Source organism: Barbus barbus, assembly GCF_936440315.1.
Source record: "Barbus barbus genome assembly, chromosome: 23".
NCBI lineage: Eukaryota > Metazoa > Chordata > Actinopteri > Cypriniformes > Cyprinidae > Barbus > Barbus barbus.
Window position 1 is genome coordinate 339858 of NC_136751.1, and position 18625 is coordinate 358482.

The 18625-nt window shown below is 40.2% G+C and overlaps 1 protein-coding gene and 1 pseudogene across 2 annotated transcripts; one reads left to right on the forward strand and one right to left on the reverse strand.

The window, feature by feature from the left end:
* Positions 1–15569: 15569 nt before the first annotated feature.
* LOC306842621 (protein Bouncer-like) lies at positions 15570–15974 on the reverse strand (the record flags this gene model as incomplete). Its single annotated transcript, XM_079373583.1, has 1 exon — positions 15570–15974. The coding sequence occupies one exon, from the start codon at positions 15972–15974 to the stop codon at positions 15570–15572; it is 405 nt and encodes a 134-aa protein (XP_079229709.1).
* Positions 15975–16055: 81 nt separating this feature from the next.
* LOC306842622 (putative nuclease HARBI1) lies at positions 16056–17107 on the forward strand (annotated as a pseudogene). Its single transcript has 2 exons — positions 16056–16070; positions 16241–17107. The product of its transcript is annotated as a putative nuclease HARBI1 (transcript).
* Positions 17108–18625: the final 1518 nt, after the last annotated feature.

The following is an 18625-nucleotide window of genomic DNA, read 5'->3' on the forward strand; positions in this document are numbered from 1 at the left end:
TGTTTCCTTTAAAATCAGACCTTCTCATCTTGTCTGTGTCTCTCAAACTGAGGCAGTTTGTGCCAGTAACACACACACACACACACACTTCACACTTTCTCCATCTGTCTGCTCTTGTGTACGACTCCTTGAAATGATCCAGCCATCTGAGACGTTGAAGAAGAAAACATTCATGTTTGAATTAGGATCAGAGATTTCTAACAATTACTTTTAAAATTCGTGATTAATTCACGCACTCGTTCTGCAAAGTTCAGAGTAAGATCCTGTGCAACTAACATGAGCAGGAGATCACAGAGAAACTCACACTATTACTCCCAGACATCTGCTCGAGTTCACCAAACCATGTCACTCGATGAATAAACGCTGTGCAGGAGTTTCCTCAGATTCAGAAAGTCAAGAGCTGCGGTTTATCAAGTGAGCTGGGAAACCCTCGACGACTCTTCTGACGCTCGCATGACGACCTTTGAAGAACTGATGCCTTTCTATCATTGTCCTAATAAGCAAACACAAACCAGAGGTATGTAGAAATAATACACATGACCAGACTGAAGTGTGAACCATAAATCAAGACACAATATACAGCATTCAGCGCACATTATGAATGTAATTATTACACAGCCACACATTACAGTTACAGTGTTGGAAATACAACACAATTACGTAATTAATTACACAATAAACGTAATTGGAATCAGTTACAGTTACTGAGAAAAAATGTGTAATTAAATTACAGTTACTTATGAAAATGTTCATGATTACAAAGGGGTTACATCTGAATATTTTCACACACATACAGATTTAAATGATTTCTTTCATAAATTGCAGTGACTCTAAAACACGAGACACCAATGTTTCAGGAGTTTAGGACATATTTATTTGATAACTCCTTTATTTCCTCTTTGGGTTAATGTAATTGCTTTATTTTTTAAGACAAACTGTTTTTTCCCAGAGGCATTGCTAGATGCCAGTGTTTTCTGTCGTAGCTATGCAAAGATTTGATTTCAAAAACAGTATATTAAACAGTTAATGATTTTAAACCTGTATTTAACCTCAGAACGATCTCAAAGTAAAAAGAGCTGCTAAAGTCTGATTTTGTGGTGGCTGTGATTTAAAATTAAATGATTATAATCTTAATTCAAGTGATGAAGGATTGAGTTCAACTGTAAGGTTAACCCTGTCTGCTTTAAAGCTTTCAAAATTATTAACCGTTGAAAACAGTAGAATTTTAGAAAAGTAATCAAAAAGTAATCAAATGTAATCAGTACCATTAAAAGTAATTGAAATAGTAACACTGTTACATTTTAAATAGAGTAACTTGTAATCTGTAACCGATTACATTTCAAAAGTAACCTTCCCAACAGTTATAACTTCATATAATCAAAGACCTAAGAAATAACTATAAGAGATCTAATGCTGCTGCTGTTCTGAACATCATCACGGCGGTGATTGAGTGTGATATTACTGTAATACAACACTTCACATTGAGTAACTAACGTTTTAGACACACTGTGTCTGTTTTTGCTTCTCCAATAAAAATAGGTCCAAACCAACCAAAGCAGGATCAGCTGCTGCGTTCATGACTAACTAAATAACCGTGTTCAGTTTGAGTGATGCTGAAGTGTTTGTTGATCGCCTTTTAGTTTTAGCTCAAGAAGACTGCTGAGTGAAAAGATTTCCTGTAACTCAAGCATTAAAACATGGTGCTGGCGACACCAAGGTCATGGGTTCGACTCCCAGGGATTGCATGAACTGGTCAAATGTTGCTTGGGATAAAGGCATCTGCCAAATGCACAAATGTTAATACTAATAAACAAAAACTACACCAAGAAGGCCATCAATAGGCATTATATGAGCATGAATAATAATTATGCAAGACTTGGAAAAATTTAGTTTAAAACTACTTTAGTTAGAGCACATGGGGATATTTAGACTCCAAAGAGATACAATTCCGACACTATAAGCCAAATCACTTCACAAGAATCAACAGATTATGTTCTGCATTTTGTTTATCATCAGCTGATTTGGAGATCAAAGCCATGTTAGGAGGCAGCGCTGGCGGGAGAGAATACTGTAGCGATCATCAGCGTTAATGAGAGTCACTGGAGCTTCAGGACGAGTGTTTGCAGAAGCGCTGTGACGGTGTCTACGAGCCAGGCTGATGGAAAACTCATGGTAAACATCATGAATTCGGCTTTCTGTGCTTGAATGAAGGGCTCGATCCCGAGACTCTGAACAAAACCCCATATAACGGATAGAAAAGGAGATGAGAGGCCGGACGAGCTGTCACTTTGACGGCTCAATGACTGCTGTTATATATGCTTCGGATGGTGATTGACAGGACTCAGTGATTAGGATCCTCCCATCATTTATTAGTTTACCATCAAATTTACATATGGCTTGAACAGCCACATCCATTTACGAGTCATGGGAATGTTTTTTTCCTGATCTGATCCGTCTCAAATGCACCTCAGAGGGCATTTAAGTCTGCTTTTTCATTATCAGATATTTTGTAAATTTCCTACCGTAAATGCATCAAAACTTCATTTTTGATTAGTAATATGCATTGCTAAGAACTTCATTTGAACAACTTTAAAAGTGATTTTCTCATTATTTAGATTTTTTTGCACCCTCAGATTCCAGATTTTAAAATAGTTGTATCTCAGCCAAATATTGTCTGATCCTAACAAACCATACATCAGTGGAAAGATTATTTATCTTTCAGATGGTGTATAAATCTCAATTAAAAAAAATGGACCCTTATGACTGGTTTTGTGTTCCAGGGTCACACATAAGGCCACTAAATGACTCCTGTGACAAACTAGCTACGAGAGTTTGAAATTTCTGACTTTTCATCCACTTATCCATCCATTTTAAAAGACGACATGTCATTCTGGTCTAATTGTTATGAAGTTAGCGTACTCACGCTTCCAGCCGGAGACAGAGCAATCGCTCTCCATTATGGAAACTAGGTCAGGAGATCTGGTCTTTGGAACGGAGGGGGTGGACGAGGCTTTGGGGCAGTAATTATTTTTATCTTCATTAAGTTCTACCTCAAGGTTGTAACAGAGCCTTTGACATCTGCGCTTTCCGTTCGATCCCTCAGCCCTTGTTCCACTGGCTCTGCTGCCATCTCTCTTCTGTCTCGCTCAGGAAGCCACACAGAGACAGCAAGGAGTTTGGAGGGATATGGAGAGATATGATTATCAAGGACACACACGCTGGAGAACATGCATGTGAGGGCTTCATTAACACAGTTCTTCATCAGTGCTAATGAATTCTTAACTGGTATTACTGTGATTACTTGTTTTGTGCAAGTTCTTATAAAAGTAACCAGCTATGCAAAGTATCGATCTCAGAGGTTCTTTATCTACTTTGGGCTCAACCGATACGCGGTAACCAAGCTACACAAAATTGTTGCAAAAAATAATATGTTTCAGATGGTTGCTGAGGGCAACAGTAAACGTTTAGCCTTGATTTCACGTGTCTGAGAAGAGGTTAAATGGTTATTTGAAGACGATACTACAGTAAATCACATGTCCTCCAAAACAGAGAGCTGTCTTTAATATGATCTTACACTTATGGCTGAACATAAAACCAAGGACCTTTTTCTTTTTATATCATTAATATTCCAGGTTCAGGACAAATTAAGCTCAGTCAACAGCATTTGGCATAAAAGTTATCACTATGTAAAAGAAATAAAAAGCAGACATGTTCAGTTTATTTTGTAAAAGGACATTGTTCTGTTAAAATGCACATTATTTGAGATGCAAGTCTTCATTTTTACAGTTTTAGATGCATTTTTGTCATGTTTAAAGAACTGTCAAATTAGACATAACGTCTCGGGTTACGTATGTAACCCTGGTTCCCTGAAGGGAACGAGATGCTGTGTCGAAAGCGCTAGGGGAACGCCCTCAGCGTGACCGCGCTCTGAACCAGAGTGTAATCTGTCCAATGAATGGGCGAGACGTCATAGGCGAGTGACGTCACTGACCGGGAAGCATAAAAGCACGTGCGGTGGAGCCGGCGTTTGCTTCTAGGAATGAAGCAACCGCTCGCAGGGATACAGGAAGTATGGCCTCGAGACGCAGTGTCTCGTTCCCTTCAGGGAACCAGGGTTACATACGTAACACGAGACGTTCCCTTCCAGGAACTCGAGCTGCGTCAAAAGCGCTAGGGGAACGAGATGCCCACGACACCAGACTTCCAAATACCTGCCCTGTTTGTAACGCTAGGAGCACAACGGGGTCGAAAGAACAGAAGAGCCCGGAGTGGCCCTAAGATCAAGGTCGTAGGACCAAACAAAGGTGAAGGGCGTGGACCAACCCGTGGCATTACAGATATCCTGCATAGAAACCCCTGCTAACAAGGCCTTGGAGGCCGTCATACCCCTAGTGGAATGGGCTTTAACCCCCATAGGTGAGGGGAGCGCAGAACTGAATACGATAGCCTTTCTCTACAGTACGCAGGACCCATTGAGATACATTTGCCAGTAGTTTCCACGCTGCCAAATGATCTACTAAGGGAACCAGTCTCTCGAGACTGGCCTCTGATGTGCCCAGAGCTGCTGGCTCGGTGCCCTGAAGCGGAGGACCGGCAGGAGACGGCCGAACCAGGAGCTCTAGAGACCCCCTAAGGGGTGGCGAGCTTCTCAGCTCCGCTACACTTCGGGGCAGAAGAAACTGAGAATATCGCTCGCTGGAGCCAGCTGCGCCCTGGAACTCTGGCAGGGTTAGCAGACTGGTCTCCCGAGGGCACTGGGGGGACACGGACACCCGATCTGCCCCAGAGGGGTCTGCCCTCGTAAGCCTCGGGCCACGCCCGTCAGGGCTTCTTAGCCGAGGACCTCTTAGACTTAAGAGCGGTCCTCAGATCCAGCTTAGCCTTAGATGTCCTCGACTCAGAACGCTTGCCCCCACGACCCCACCTCGGTGGGGTGCGGGTAGCCACGCTCTGTTAGCAGCCGCGTACCCCTTGCCCACCAACGCTGAAGTCGTATTCAGCGGCTTGGTATGCAAGGACGGAGCCTTTAGAGACGACGCTAGATAGCTCGCGAGGGGACAGATAGCTCGCGAGCGTCTGTTCCACTTGGGGCATCGCTCTATAACCGTGCTCAATCACCCCCGCCACATTACCATAATTACCCGAGGCGGGGATGAAGAGACGGGCCGAAAATGGATTACCCCACGATCTCGACACCCCACGATCTCGCAGGCTCCGATGTGAAGGTGACAGCCTAACACGCAGAAATCTCTCATCGAGTTTACTAGGCTGCGGTTCGACCGAGGTCTCGGCGGGCCAATCAATATTTAACTTGGCTGCCGCTCGAGTAATCACCTCCACTAGCTCCTCATACTGGGGCGGCTGAGGGTGCGAAGCCTCATCGACGCTCTCCATCTCAACCTCCTCGGAGGAAGAGAGGCAAAATATCGAGCCCCATCCCGGGGGGGGGGGGGGGGAAGAAACCGCAGAGCGGGCTTCTGACGCTGGAGAGCGGCCGCTGGGTCTGATAGGCGGGGAAGGAGATAAGGACTGGCTGACTGACTCGCTCCCAAGCAGACCACACACAGCTCGTGAGTATCCCCCGCAGTGGTGTAGTGTCTGCAAGGGGGAACACACGGTCTGAAATGTGATCTGCTATCGCCCAAGTGCTTTATTTTATGAGCAATTTTTGACATGTTGCTTTCTGGAGCTTATAACGTGTTTAAACAGACGTACAACATTAAATAAGACTCACAACATGAAAGGACAGTACACACAGACAGAGAGGCGGTTGCTGAATGACAAAAAGTGAACGCCGGCTCCACCACACGTGCTTTTATGCTTCCCGGTCAGTGACGTCACCCACCTATGACATCTTGCCCATTCATTGGACAGATTACACTCTGGTTCAGAGCGCGGTCACGCTGAGGACGTTCCCCTAGTGCTTTCGACGCAGCTCGAGTTCCTGGAAGGGAACAATTTTTTTTTCGCTTTAATATCATGTTAACTCACATATTGTTTACTTCATGTGCATATAGCCTACTGTTGGAACAGTGTATGTTTTTTAATTGATTTTATTCACTTCCACTTCAAGTGTCTCACACAACTTGGCTTTTTTTATTTTTTAAAGGAATTATTACTCAATGGAATTAACAGGAACGCACTGAGATGAAGCTGTTCATGAATCAGCTGGCAGCAGATTCTCCTCTCGTCCACCTGAAAAATACCATGATGTACCATGAATAAATGAATCCTCAAACCATTCAGAAAACAACTCATAAATGATTGATAAATATACACAAGAATTTGAAAATATATATGAAGGTTCTTCAGTGTGTATTTTTCACTATGTGTCCATCTTTTGCCTACATATGTATTATAATATATAATTATTAAGGGACTATAATAACCTAATTACCTGTTTAATAAGAAGAAATGTCTTCTTATTTCAGCCATAGACATGATTCAGTCCAGACCAGTGAGTGATTTTTTGCTTTTATATTATTGTTTAGCTCATATTAACAGCGTAGACAGCAGTAGGTGCTGTATATTGTGCTGCTGCCACTTAATACACAGATCTTATATAAACATGCGATTTCTTTCCCAGCTGTTTACCTTCACAGACATAACCGACTGTGTTTTTGTAACTTGTGAATTTTTAATGTAAACTTGTGCGTGTTTGACAGTTTAAGCGCAATAAGACAAGAAAGAAAACTTAGTTTAGTGCTCACATGCCGTGTGCAGCTGTTTCCTGTGCGTTCGCTTTGGATGCATGCACTCAGAAAACTGTACATCAGAAGTTTAAACTAATATGGCTTTAAAACGCATGATTTCAGCATGATAGACATGATCATCAAAACCAGAGATCTGTGATACAGCTGTAAAGGCACAGCCCTGTTCTGGAAAAGGGGGCGGGGAACAGCAGCTCATTTGCATTTAAGGTGACATGCACAAAAACAGCCTGTTTCTGCTTACACTCAAAATAAGCATTTTCACAATATAATAAATTATCCGTGGGGTATTTTGAGCCGAAACTTCACTGACGCTTTCTGGGGACACCTGAGACTTATATAACATCTTGCAAAAAGGGGCATAATAAGTGCTCTTTAAGGAATTCGCCACTTTTCTGTCAGATCTACAGTAGCTGATGCTGATTGTTGGTGCCTTCACATATATAATGAAAACGGCACATTCAGGTTCAGACAAACTGTGACATCCACTTATCAGCGATATACGGAGTGCAGAAAGGTTATTTTTATCCCATCACATAATTTGTGTGTTAAAAACTGCAAAAATAATCGTGATAAAGAAATAAAGCAGGTTGATTCAATGGAATGCTGGATTTTCATTCATCCCAGTGATTCAAATCTTTTGAATCTGTTCACCAGAAAGATTTGTTTGGATTCATTCACTAATCATAACCAAATACACAGAACAAATCCACAAAATATATTTTCATATATGGTTAAAACATTTGTAGTGCTTAAATATACACTTACACAATCAAATCATGTATTATCGTCATTATTACAGTTATCTTGGCAATATCACTCTGCACATAAACCGTTCAATAGCAGAGGAGTCATGCTGTCATGCCCTCTTTAATTCCTTGCTGATTCTGTGCGACTTGTCCTGCATTTAGGACTGATTATATGTATTAAATAGAATTGACTCACTGAAAGATTCTGGCCCTTTGCTGAACTAATGGGGTTTATATCATTCATGAAGGAAATAACAGAATCAGGCATCTTGTTCTTGAACGTGGATCTGCTGACTGAGAATGAAAGAGGCCCATCACAACAAGGACTGAACGGATGAATTATAAATGTGTCTGATGACGCTGACAATATATTACAATGCCATAAGGACGTTTATATATACCCAAATAAAAATGTATTGAAAAAAGGAGGCCTAAAGCATGTTGCATTTTGGTTCAAATCAGTTTAATGAAAAGACACTCATTTGTCGCCACCTACTGGCTGACATTTGTAGCCTATTGCAACATTTTAGTTGACAGCATATTCTTCTTTTTTATAAGGCACAATGCATGCATAAGAATAAGCCACTTATCCGTAAAAAATATGTTATAAATAGGCTTCATATAAAGTGTTACCAAACTTCTCATTAGCTCATAGTAACGCAAGTGAACTTTGTCAGTTAGGCTTGTAACCTATCCTGAAATTAATTGGACAGCTATTCATCTCGATGAATGAATGAATTAATTTTATTCGGCTATCATGAAGTGAAGAGTAACTTAAACAGTATCTTCATCTATTCTGTGCCTTGGGGAATCGCCATGGTTACTGAAGAGCTGATATGATGGACTGTAGAGTATTTCTGGAATACAGACTCAAGCTCTCCTGCCATCTAGTGTCCAACTGTCTATCTGTTTTATCTGGAGACTTTATGGATCATCAACTATTTGTGTTTGGATCATCAAGGCTTAAACAGTGGCTAAAAAAGGCGATTATCTTAACATCCACATTGCAACATTGACATAATTTCATTAAACATGACATAATTAATAATGCCATTATACATTATTAATTATGCATAGGCCTATACTTATTTTAGTCTGTATTTTTTAGTGAAGTGACATTCAGCCAAGTATGGTGACCCATACTCGGAATTCGTGCTCTGCATTTAACCCATCCAACGTGCACACACACACAGCAGTGAACACACACACACACACAGCAGTGAACACACACACACACACACACAGCAGTGAACACACACACACCGTGAACACACACACACAGCAGTGAACACACACACACACAGCAGTGAACACACACACACACACACACACAGCAGTGAACACACACACACACAGCAGTGAACACACACACACCGTGAACACACACACACACAGCAGTGAACACACACACACACACACACACACAGCAGTGAACACACACACACACCGTGAACACACACCCGGAGCAGTGGGCAGCATTTATGCTGCGGCGCCCGGGGAGCAGTTGGGGGTTCGGTGTCTTGCTCAAGGGCACCTCAGTCGTGGTATTGAGGGAGGAGAGAGCGCTGGACATTCACTCCCCCCACCTACAATCCCTGCCGGCCCGAGACTCGAACCCACAACCTTTGGATCACGAGTCCAACTCTCTAACCATTAGGCCACGACTTCCCCACGAGTCCAACTCTCTAACCATTAGGCCACGACTATAATCCCTCCATAAGAGCAGTAGCTCCACCAAAAAAAAAAAAAAAAAGATTTAGTGTAACTAAAGTGAGAGTAGACAGTAATCTAATAAGTGATCTGCTTCTCACATCAGTCCTCTTATGTCTTTTTTCCTGGACAGGACAGAACCAGTCATAGCTTTCAACTTAAATACTATTACAGAACTGCACAAAAACCTACTTTTTAATTTAGAAGGAAATATCCGAGTTACTTTTTCAAATAATTAACTCCAGTTTCTGATGTATTGAGTGACAGCTCTGGGGTTGCCATGTTGAGAGAAATCAGGAGTAAGTGCAGAGCGTTGTGTCCAGGGGTGGACTGGCCATCTGGCAGACCGGGCATTTTCCTGTTTTTTTTTGTCCCAGTCCAGCCCTGTGTGTGTGAACATGATCTTACTGTAGTTCTAGACTAAATATCAACATGATCTTACTGTAGTTCTAGACTAAATATCAACATGATCTTACTGTAGATCTAGACTAAATATCAACATGATCTTACTGTAGTTCTAGACTAAATATCAACATGATCTTACTGTAGTTCTAGACTAAATATCAACATGATCTTACTGTAGATCTAGACTAAATATCAACATGATCTTACTGTAGATCTAGACTAAATATCAACATGATCTTACTGTAGTTCTAGACTAAATATCAACATGATCTTACTGTAGATCTAGACTAAATATCTACATGATCTTACTGTAGTTCTAGACTAAATATCTACATGATCTTACTGTAGTTCTAGACTAAATATCTACATGATCTTACTGTAGTTCTAGACTAAATATCAACATGATCTTACTGTAGATCTAGACTAAATATCTACATGATCTTACTGTAGTTCTAGACTAAATATCAACATGATCTTACTGTAGTTCTAGACTAAATATCAACATGATCTGACTGTAGTTCTAGACTAAATATCAACATGATCTGACTGTAGTTCTAGACTAAATATCAACATGATCTGACTGTAGTTCTAGACTAAATATCAACATGATCTTACTGTAGTTCTAGACTAAATATCAACATGATCTTACTGTAGTTCTAGACTAAATATCAACATGATCTTACTGTAGTTCTAGACTAAATATCTACATGATCTTACTGTAGTTCTAGACTAAATATCAACATGTATTTAATCATCTCACCTGCACTAAAACACATTCAGTGTTCCTCAGAATCAATAAAAACTCAGAACGCAAACCTGTAATAATTAAATGTTAACAAAAATCCTGTGTTTATTATCTTCAGCCTGGGGCTTATTAATTTCCTCTTTTATGTGAAAGGGCTTTTGCATTAAAACAAACAATCAAGCCCAGGCCCGATGAAAAAAGTAATGCAACACGTTACTTTCCATAAAAAGTAACTAATGCAATTAGTTACCTTTTTAGCAAGTAACACAATATTGTAACACTTTACTTTTAAAAGTAACTTTCTGCATGTATGGAGTGTGTTTCAGCAGGTCAAACACAAGCTGCTGGATGTCATGAACTCACTCAGCTCCTGTTTTCCACATTATTTGACATCAGCAGAGAAACGGCGCTGGTTTGGGCTGGTAATGGGTCATTCTGGCTCATCCGTCACCATCGCCATCTCTCAAACAATAAATGCAAAGGTCAGCAGGTCAGATGCTGCTGCCCCCTTCAGGAGAGCAGAAATCAATACATGATTAGAACTTCAATCCGCACCAAAGCACAGCCAGCGATATTTCAATGATGATAAAGAAGAAGGTTCACCATCATCATATAGTTATAAATGCTGTCCCTATAACAAACCGACCAGTCATTCTTCATAGTTATATCACCATCTGACAGGCCATTATTTCAGAATCATGAGGAATAAATATTATTCATGTACAGATCTTTGATTTGGAAGTGTTCTAATACAGCAGCGTGGACGCAGGAATGCTGATGCTGGAGCTGACAGCGAGATATCAAATATTGATTTCAGATCGATCAGTCTCTTAGTTCAGTAGCATTATGTTTTTTTGCTGCTTTCTGTTTCAAACCACAGGATATACATGACAATGAAACAACCATTTCTGTACATAACAGCAGAAACACTTCACAATAAACATCAAATCATTAACATATATAAATATATATTGCATATATATTTAGGTCCATATATATTTGGACACAGGCCCAATTTGTATTATTTTAGCTGCTGGCCAAAACATATTCAAGTTACAGTTATATAATGAATATGTGCTTAAAGTGCAGACTCCCAGCTTTAACTTGAGGGGATTCACATCACAATTGGAGGAAAGGTTAAGGAAGTAAAGCTCTTTAATATGTACCTCCCGCTTTTTCAAGGGACCATAAATAATTGGACAATTGACTCAAAAGCTGTTTCATGGACAGATGTGGGCTATTCCTTAATTATTCCTGCATCAATTAAGCAGCTAAAAGGTATGGAGTTGATTCGATGTGTGTCATTTGTATGGAAACTGTTGCTGTGAATCACATCATGCTATGGTGGCTGAGAGAGCTCAAAGCGCTGCAAATTCAGAAAACACATGCAAATAGAAAAAGCACCAGCAAATCAAGAAACCATCTTCATCAGTTTGACAGCAGGTGGTACAAATGCTCACAGCACATCCAAATAAATTGTATTTGCAGTGCGTTTCTTTGTTTGGTTGTGTTGTGAGCATTTGCAGCGTGTGCGTTGTAAAGTTGAGGAAGTTGTTTTCTTAATTTGCAGGTGTTTTATCTATTTGCAGCGCATTGAGCTCTCTCGGCCACCATATCATGCAGTCAAAGGATCTCTCCATACAAGAGAAACAGACCATTGTTAGGCTTCAAAAACAAAACAGATCCATCAGAGAGATAGCAGGAACATTAGGAGCGGCCAAATCAACAGTTTGGTACATTCTGAGAAAACAAGACCGCACTGATGAGCTCAGAAACATAGAAACACCTGGACGTCCACGGAAGACAACAGTGCTGATGATTGGAGAATCCTCTCCATGCTGAAGAAAAACCCTTTCACAACATCCAGCCAAGAGAAGAACACTCTCCAGGAGACAGACGTGTCTACGATCAAGAGAAGACTTCACCAGAGCAAATACAGTGTGTAGAGATATACTCTCTGCTCAGATTCAGTCAAATACAGTAAAGCTGATTCAGCGGCGCTTCAGAGAACAAATGAACAATGACCCAAAACATACAGCACAAGCAACCCAGGAGTTTCTGAAGGTAAAACAGTGGAATATTCAGCAATCTCCTGATCTCAACCCGACTGAGCAGCATTTCACTCACTGAAGACAAAACTAAAGGCAGAAAGAGCCACAAACAAACAAACAACTGAAGTCAGCTGCAGTAAAGCATCACAAAGAAGAAACCCAGTCTCTGCTGATGTCCATGAGTTCAGACTTAAGGCAGTCATCGCCTGCAAAGCATTCTCAAGGAAATATAAAAAATCAACATTTTATTTATGATTATATTTATCCAATTACATTTGAGCCCCTGAAAATGGGGGGGACTGTGTATATAAATGGTTATAATTCCTAAGCATTTTATGTTATATTTTTGTTCAACTCCTTTAATTAAAGCTTAAAGTCTGCACTTCAATTTCATCTTGATGGTTTAATTTTAACTCTATTCCGGTGGCATACAGAGTCAAAATTATGAAAATTGTGTCAGTCTCCAAATATATATGGAACTGACTGTATAATATCAACATGACAGGCTTTAGAACAGAACTATATGTACATAACATATACATATATAGGTCTAACATATACTGTATAATATATATGTGCATATGCATAACCAGTTAACAAAGATTTAGGTGTATGATAGACAGATAAAATATAAATAAGTAAATACATACTTAAGGTAGATAATAAAGGTTCTTTATGGAACCATTTAGACAAAAAAGTTTCTTTTATGGCATTGTGAAGCACCTTTACTTTGAGTGTACATATTAGTGACTTCATTTATGGTTTCATATGTGTGCGCCACATATGTTTAATATGTACATATCAAATGAAAACAAACATTGATCTGAGGAATATATATGTCATGTACGTCCCATTTTAGTGTCTGCATCAAATTAAAAAGTGCAAAACCAAAATGCAAAAGTGATTTTGTAAACACATGCACACATATTATATATATATATATATATATCACATATTTATGTACATATGCAGGAACAACTTACATTGGGTCATTTTATGTCTGTACATGAACATAGAATATACTGGAGATTCCAATTATGTATTCATATCCATTATAACTTCATATGACAGTGCATTTCTTCTAAGTGTATTGTATGTACAGTATATTACAGTGGTGTTTGGGTAAGTGGTGTTTTTGTATCTCAGTCAGTAGAGAAGCTAAAGCAGCGTCTCACCTGATGACCGGTGTCTGAATCTGAGTGAAGATCATCTCCGTCTCACAGCAGATGGATGGCTTTCAGAACACTGGTCTGTTGTGTTATGAAGCATGATTTTGCCCACTGTAATGTCCTAATGCAGACAGATGAGCCACTCTGTGCAGATGCAGTCAAATAGAAACAGTTTTTCCATCCATCGTCAACACTTTTCATGCTTCTGAAAGAACATTCTTGACTAACCTCATGAAAAGCTTCAGAAGACAGGAGTGTCTTGTAGACCTATCCATCCCAATGAATAAATGACTAATGCATCTTCTGGATGCATCATCTTATACTCTTCGAGACAGACCGAGTGACAGGTGTGTGACCATGATAATGCTGGCTGAGTCTTTTTTCTAGTTCTCCATGAGAGCGCAGACATGATGTGTGTCAGATTCAGAGTTTTCTCACAGGGCTCTGATGATTACAGTGGAGTGTCAGAATCTCTCATTCAATGTCAAGGAACGACTGAATACAGACACCATCTTCTGGAGAGACGCAGGAGTCCAGACACTAGCGGGACACTCGTTACTGAGGTGCATTTTGGGATTGAATGAGTGCATTCCACAATTCTCATACAGTGTGAGGTCAGACACCCCTTATAATTACTACAGTTTAGAAGCCATTGAATTTCTTAAATATTTTCTTTTTAAATTCAGTTTTAATGGTTAAATTAAATTGCTATGATCAAAAAACATGTGTAACTAATTGAAAAAAAACAACTTACAATTTAACAATTACAAATTTAACACAAATGACATGTTCAGGGCCCTATGACAGCCATTTCATTTTTTTCTTGAATGTAACAAAAACATTTCAGAATAAGACGACTGTATTTCTGAGGATCAATACAGGTTTTGTTTTTCTCGTGAAGGAGCATTTGAGTAAAATGTGTAAGAAACACATTACCGGTCATTTGTCAAATTAACCATCCTGCAACTGAGACGACAGGAATACCACCTGTAAGAAAAACCAAATCTGTTCTTTGTTAAAAAGCATATGAAATATTTGTGATTTTTGTTTACAAGTGTAATTAAAAGAGTTCATTTTGAACGGTGATTAGGAGAATCTGCCTTTTATTTCATCTTACTAACCAACCAAAGACCTCGACATCATCAGCTATAGACACAACCGCAGGGCTTTTATTTCTTCAGAGTAAAATAAACTAATGAAGCAGATTTCCAAAAAAAAAAAAAAAAAGGCTCAAGTTATGAGATTTAATATCATCTTTCCACACATTGAAGAAACTGTTGCACAAAATGCTTTTTATAATGAAAAAAAGTTCTTCAGATTAGTTCCGAAAAGTTCTAAAATGATCCCCATGGTCAGATAAACATGGTTATTCTCAGAACGGTTCACTGAAAGTTTCTTTGGGAAACCAGAAATGGTTCTTCTGTGAAAACAGCCTTCATTTTCAAGAGTGTTTATTAGCAGCTTGGAGAGCGGTTTCATTCATGTCATTTTCCCCTAAGCCCAAGTATACCTATAGACTGGTGCATAATACTTCTAAAAAGCACAGTTTTATAGCTCGTCAGAAACCAATCAAATTCAGAGATTACTGGGGGACGACAAGTTATCCATCAGCTGCGCACCCTCAGAAGCCAAATTACAGGACTTTCATCGTCTTGATAAGCATTTATTCCTTAACTATCCCTTTGTTACACCCCCCCCCAAAAAAAAATAAAAATAAAAACAATTCCTAATGAAATGTCCCAAAACACATTATAGAATAAAAGTTGATGGTTTGTAGCGGAAAGAATTAAGTTTAGTGATGTTCTATTGTTTTTTTCAGCATGGTTGTCACTACGGTTGTGTGTTTAATGCTTTGGCAATATTGTATGCAAACTTAAACATGCCAATAAATTCCTTGCATGAGTCCGTATGGCAAAACAAGATTCACTTCTTAGATATTAAAAACTATTTAATGAGGCTCAGTTAAAAGTGAATTTGACACAAGTACTTTCAGTGGAGTCCAGTGTTCTGTGCGTGTCTCTGTCAGCTCATCACCCCCAGCAGAGCGCAGCGATGGCAGTCGCAGCGAGGAGCCCGGGGCCAGGAGACCAGCGCCAGCTGGAGTTACAGTAAGGACGGCCACAGCAGGAGTAGCTGAAGCTGATGTTGTTCCCGCGGATCATCTGACTGCTGGAGCGCACACAGTCTCTCGGAGACATGCAGCCTTTGGAGAAGACCACAGGAGCGCGTCCAAAGCGGCCGTCAGCTGTGAAGCAGACCTCCTGCGGCCTACACTCGGACAGAACGTGCCGGCAGCTCCGGTTGAAGGACGTCTGAGGACAGTAGTAACAGTACAGCTTCTGACACAGGACAACAGGAGCATGGAGACACAGAATCAGGAGAACCAGACCAGAGATCCAGCGGAGATCAGCTGCAGAGAACACCAACAGCTTCATTCTGTCCTAGAAAACACACACCACTGGACTACAACAAACAGCTTCTCAACAGAAAGTTCATGCATGGCTTAAATATGACACATGTCATCAAACCAGGTGTGAGCTGTTGCCTTAATTACCTTAATTACCCAATCAGCTCAATCACACTACATGTCTAACCTGAGCCCAGTTTTTCAAAAAATGTAATCTGGATCAAATTGATCCGGATTTGGAAATCCCATGTTTTGCTATCCAGGATCACCTGATCCATCTTACTTTTATGCCAGTTTTTTAAAGGAACATTGGATTGGATCAAACATTTCCCGGACTTACCACTAGAGCAATACACATCAGAAGAACTGTATGCACGTATTCGCTTTGGGAGAGATGACATTAAATACATTGCAGAGCTTGTCAGTACAACACTTCAACACCAAACCAAAGGAGTCATGCTTTATCCGTGGAGGAACAGTGCTTAATCGCTCTGCGCTTTTACGCATGTGGGACTTTCTACCAAATAATTGGTGACAATATGGGAGTGAGAAAAGCAACCGTAAGTAATGTGGTGAAGGCTATGTCAGTAGCACTGGGCAGTCTGATCAATCAATTTGTTTCCTTTCCCAAGGATGACAGCTCAGACTAAGCACAATTTTTTTCAAATGGGGAACATGCCTGGCACTATTGGTGCTAACTTGTGCGCAACACCAACCTCATAACAACCAACTGTGTTGTGAAAAGGCCAGGGTCTGTTAATGATGCATGTATTCTAAGAGAAAGTGCACTATACAGAGAGCTTCAATCCCACCAACCAAATGGCATGGTATTGGGAGAGAGCGCATATCCACTCCTACCATGGCTAATGACCCCTTTTCCAGTTGCAAACACACCTGAGCAGGCACACTTCAACTCCTGAAGAGACGGTTTGTGTGCCTTAACTACTTGCGAGTACAACCCAAGGTATCATGCAACATAATCCTTGCCCGTTTTGTTTTGCATAACATCGCCACCAGGCGTCATGTCCCTCTTGATGACAAGAGGACAATTTTGATGAACCTGAGCCTGATGTAGAACCGGAACAGCCGCCAATGTTCTTGCCTAATGAAGGACACACTGGACATGCAATTAGAGATGCAATTGTGAGAAATTACTTTTAACTAGGCTACTGAATGACTGAGTATATCTGTCGTTGCATTGCCATTAATATACTGCAGAATTATAGAGCTGTGAGCAACAGTGACATTTATTTGCCAGCTGATAGCTTTGAGATTTTTTTGTTTGTTTGTTTTTGTTGTTTACCATATCTCATTAGATGTGACATGCTTCAAATATGAAAAAAAATATATATTATCAGTAACCATTGATTTTGTGACCATTCACTTAAAAAAACTCTGAATTTATTTGGTTTGAAAAATCACAACTGAATCCACCCTTCTGATGGGATCAGGACAATCCTGTTTTTTTGGATCAAATAGATCCCAGAGTTCAGTTTTGAAAACCCCAAAGGGAAGGTTTGATCCAGATCAAATGTAAAATCGGATTACATGCTCTGATCTTAGCTCGAAATCCCTCTTTTGCTTTTGAAAAACCCATTTCCAAGATTTGATCCAATCCGTGATCCGAAATCCCACTGGATTGCTTTTGAACAACTGGGCCCAGGAGGGTGGATTTCAGGAACAAAAATGTGATAAAACTTTAAAACTGGTCCAAAAAAATACAACATTTGTAACATGTTATACATCCCCAAATCACTGAATGTAAACCACACTGGCACAATCCTCCAGAGATGGCCCAGTCAGCAGCAGTTATTTGTGGAAATGCAATGCAAAACATGGGCATTTCCTTCCCAGTCTCATTTTCTTCTTCTCATCAGCAGGTCCCTTTAGGGGTTCCGTAGAGCATTAGTAATCCAGATTTAGTGTGTTTTCTGCTTTGAAAAACCAGCACAGATGTCAGATGGGATTCCTGATCCTGGATAGCAAAACATGGGATTTCCAGATCCAGATCATTCTGATCCAGATTAAGCTGTTTGAAGAACTGGCCCCAGATGAGATGAAGGCTGGAAGACTGGATGTCTTCTGAACTCGCTGCTCAGAACACGCCATGATGTTTTGTTCTCGTCTGTAAACTTTAGTTTAAGAACAGCGTGATTTCTGTACACAAGCGGATTTCTGAAATCAAGTCTTTATTCAACTACAAAAGAAAGCAAAACATTTTGACAGACATAGATTTAGTCAAGATGTTTGTCGTCTTAAAGGAACACTCCCTTTTTTTTTGGAAATAAGCTCATTTTACACCTCCCCAAGAGTTAAACAGCTGAGTTTCACCGTTCTCGAATCCATTCAGCCGATCTCCGGGTCTGGCCGTAGCACTTTTAGCTTAGCATAGATCATTGAATCTGATTAAACCATTAGCATCTCGCTCAAAAAGGACTAAAGAGTTGATAATTTTCCTATTTAAAGCTTGACTCTTCTGCAGTTACATCATGTACCAAGACCGACAGAAAATGAGAAGTTGTGGTTTTCTAGGCTGATATGGCTAGGAACTATACTCCCGTTCCGGCGTAACAATCAAGGAACTGTGCTGCCGTACCGTGCTGCAGGCGTAATGATATTACACAGCGCCTGAAAGTAGTGCCCAGCTATATTAGAACTAGTTACCTGGAAAAAAAAAAA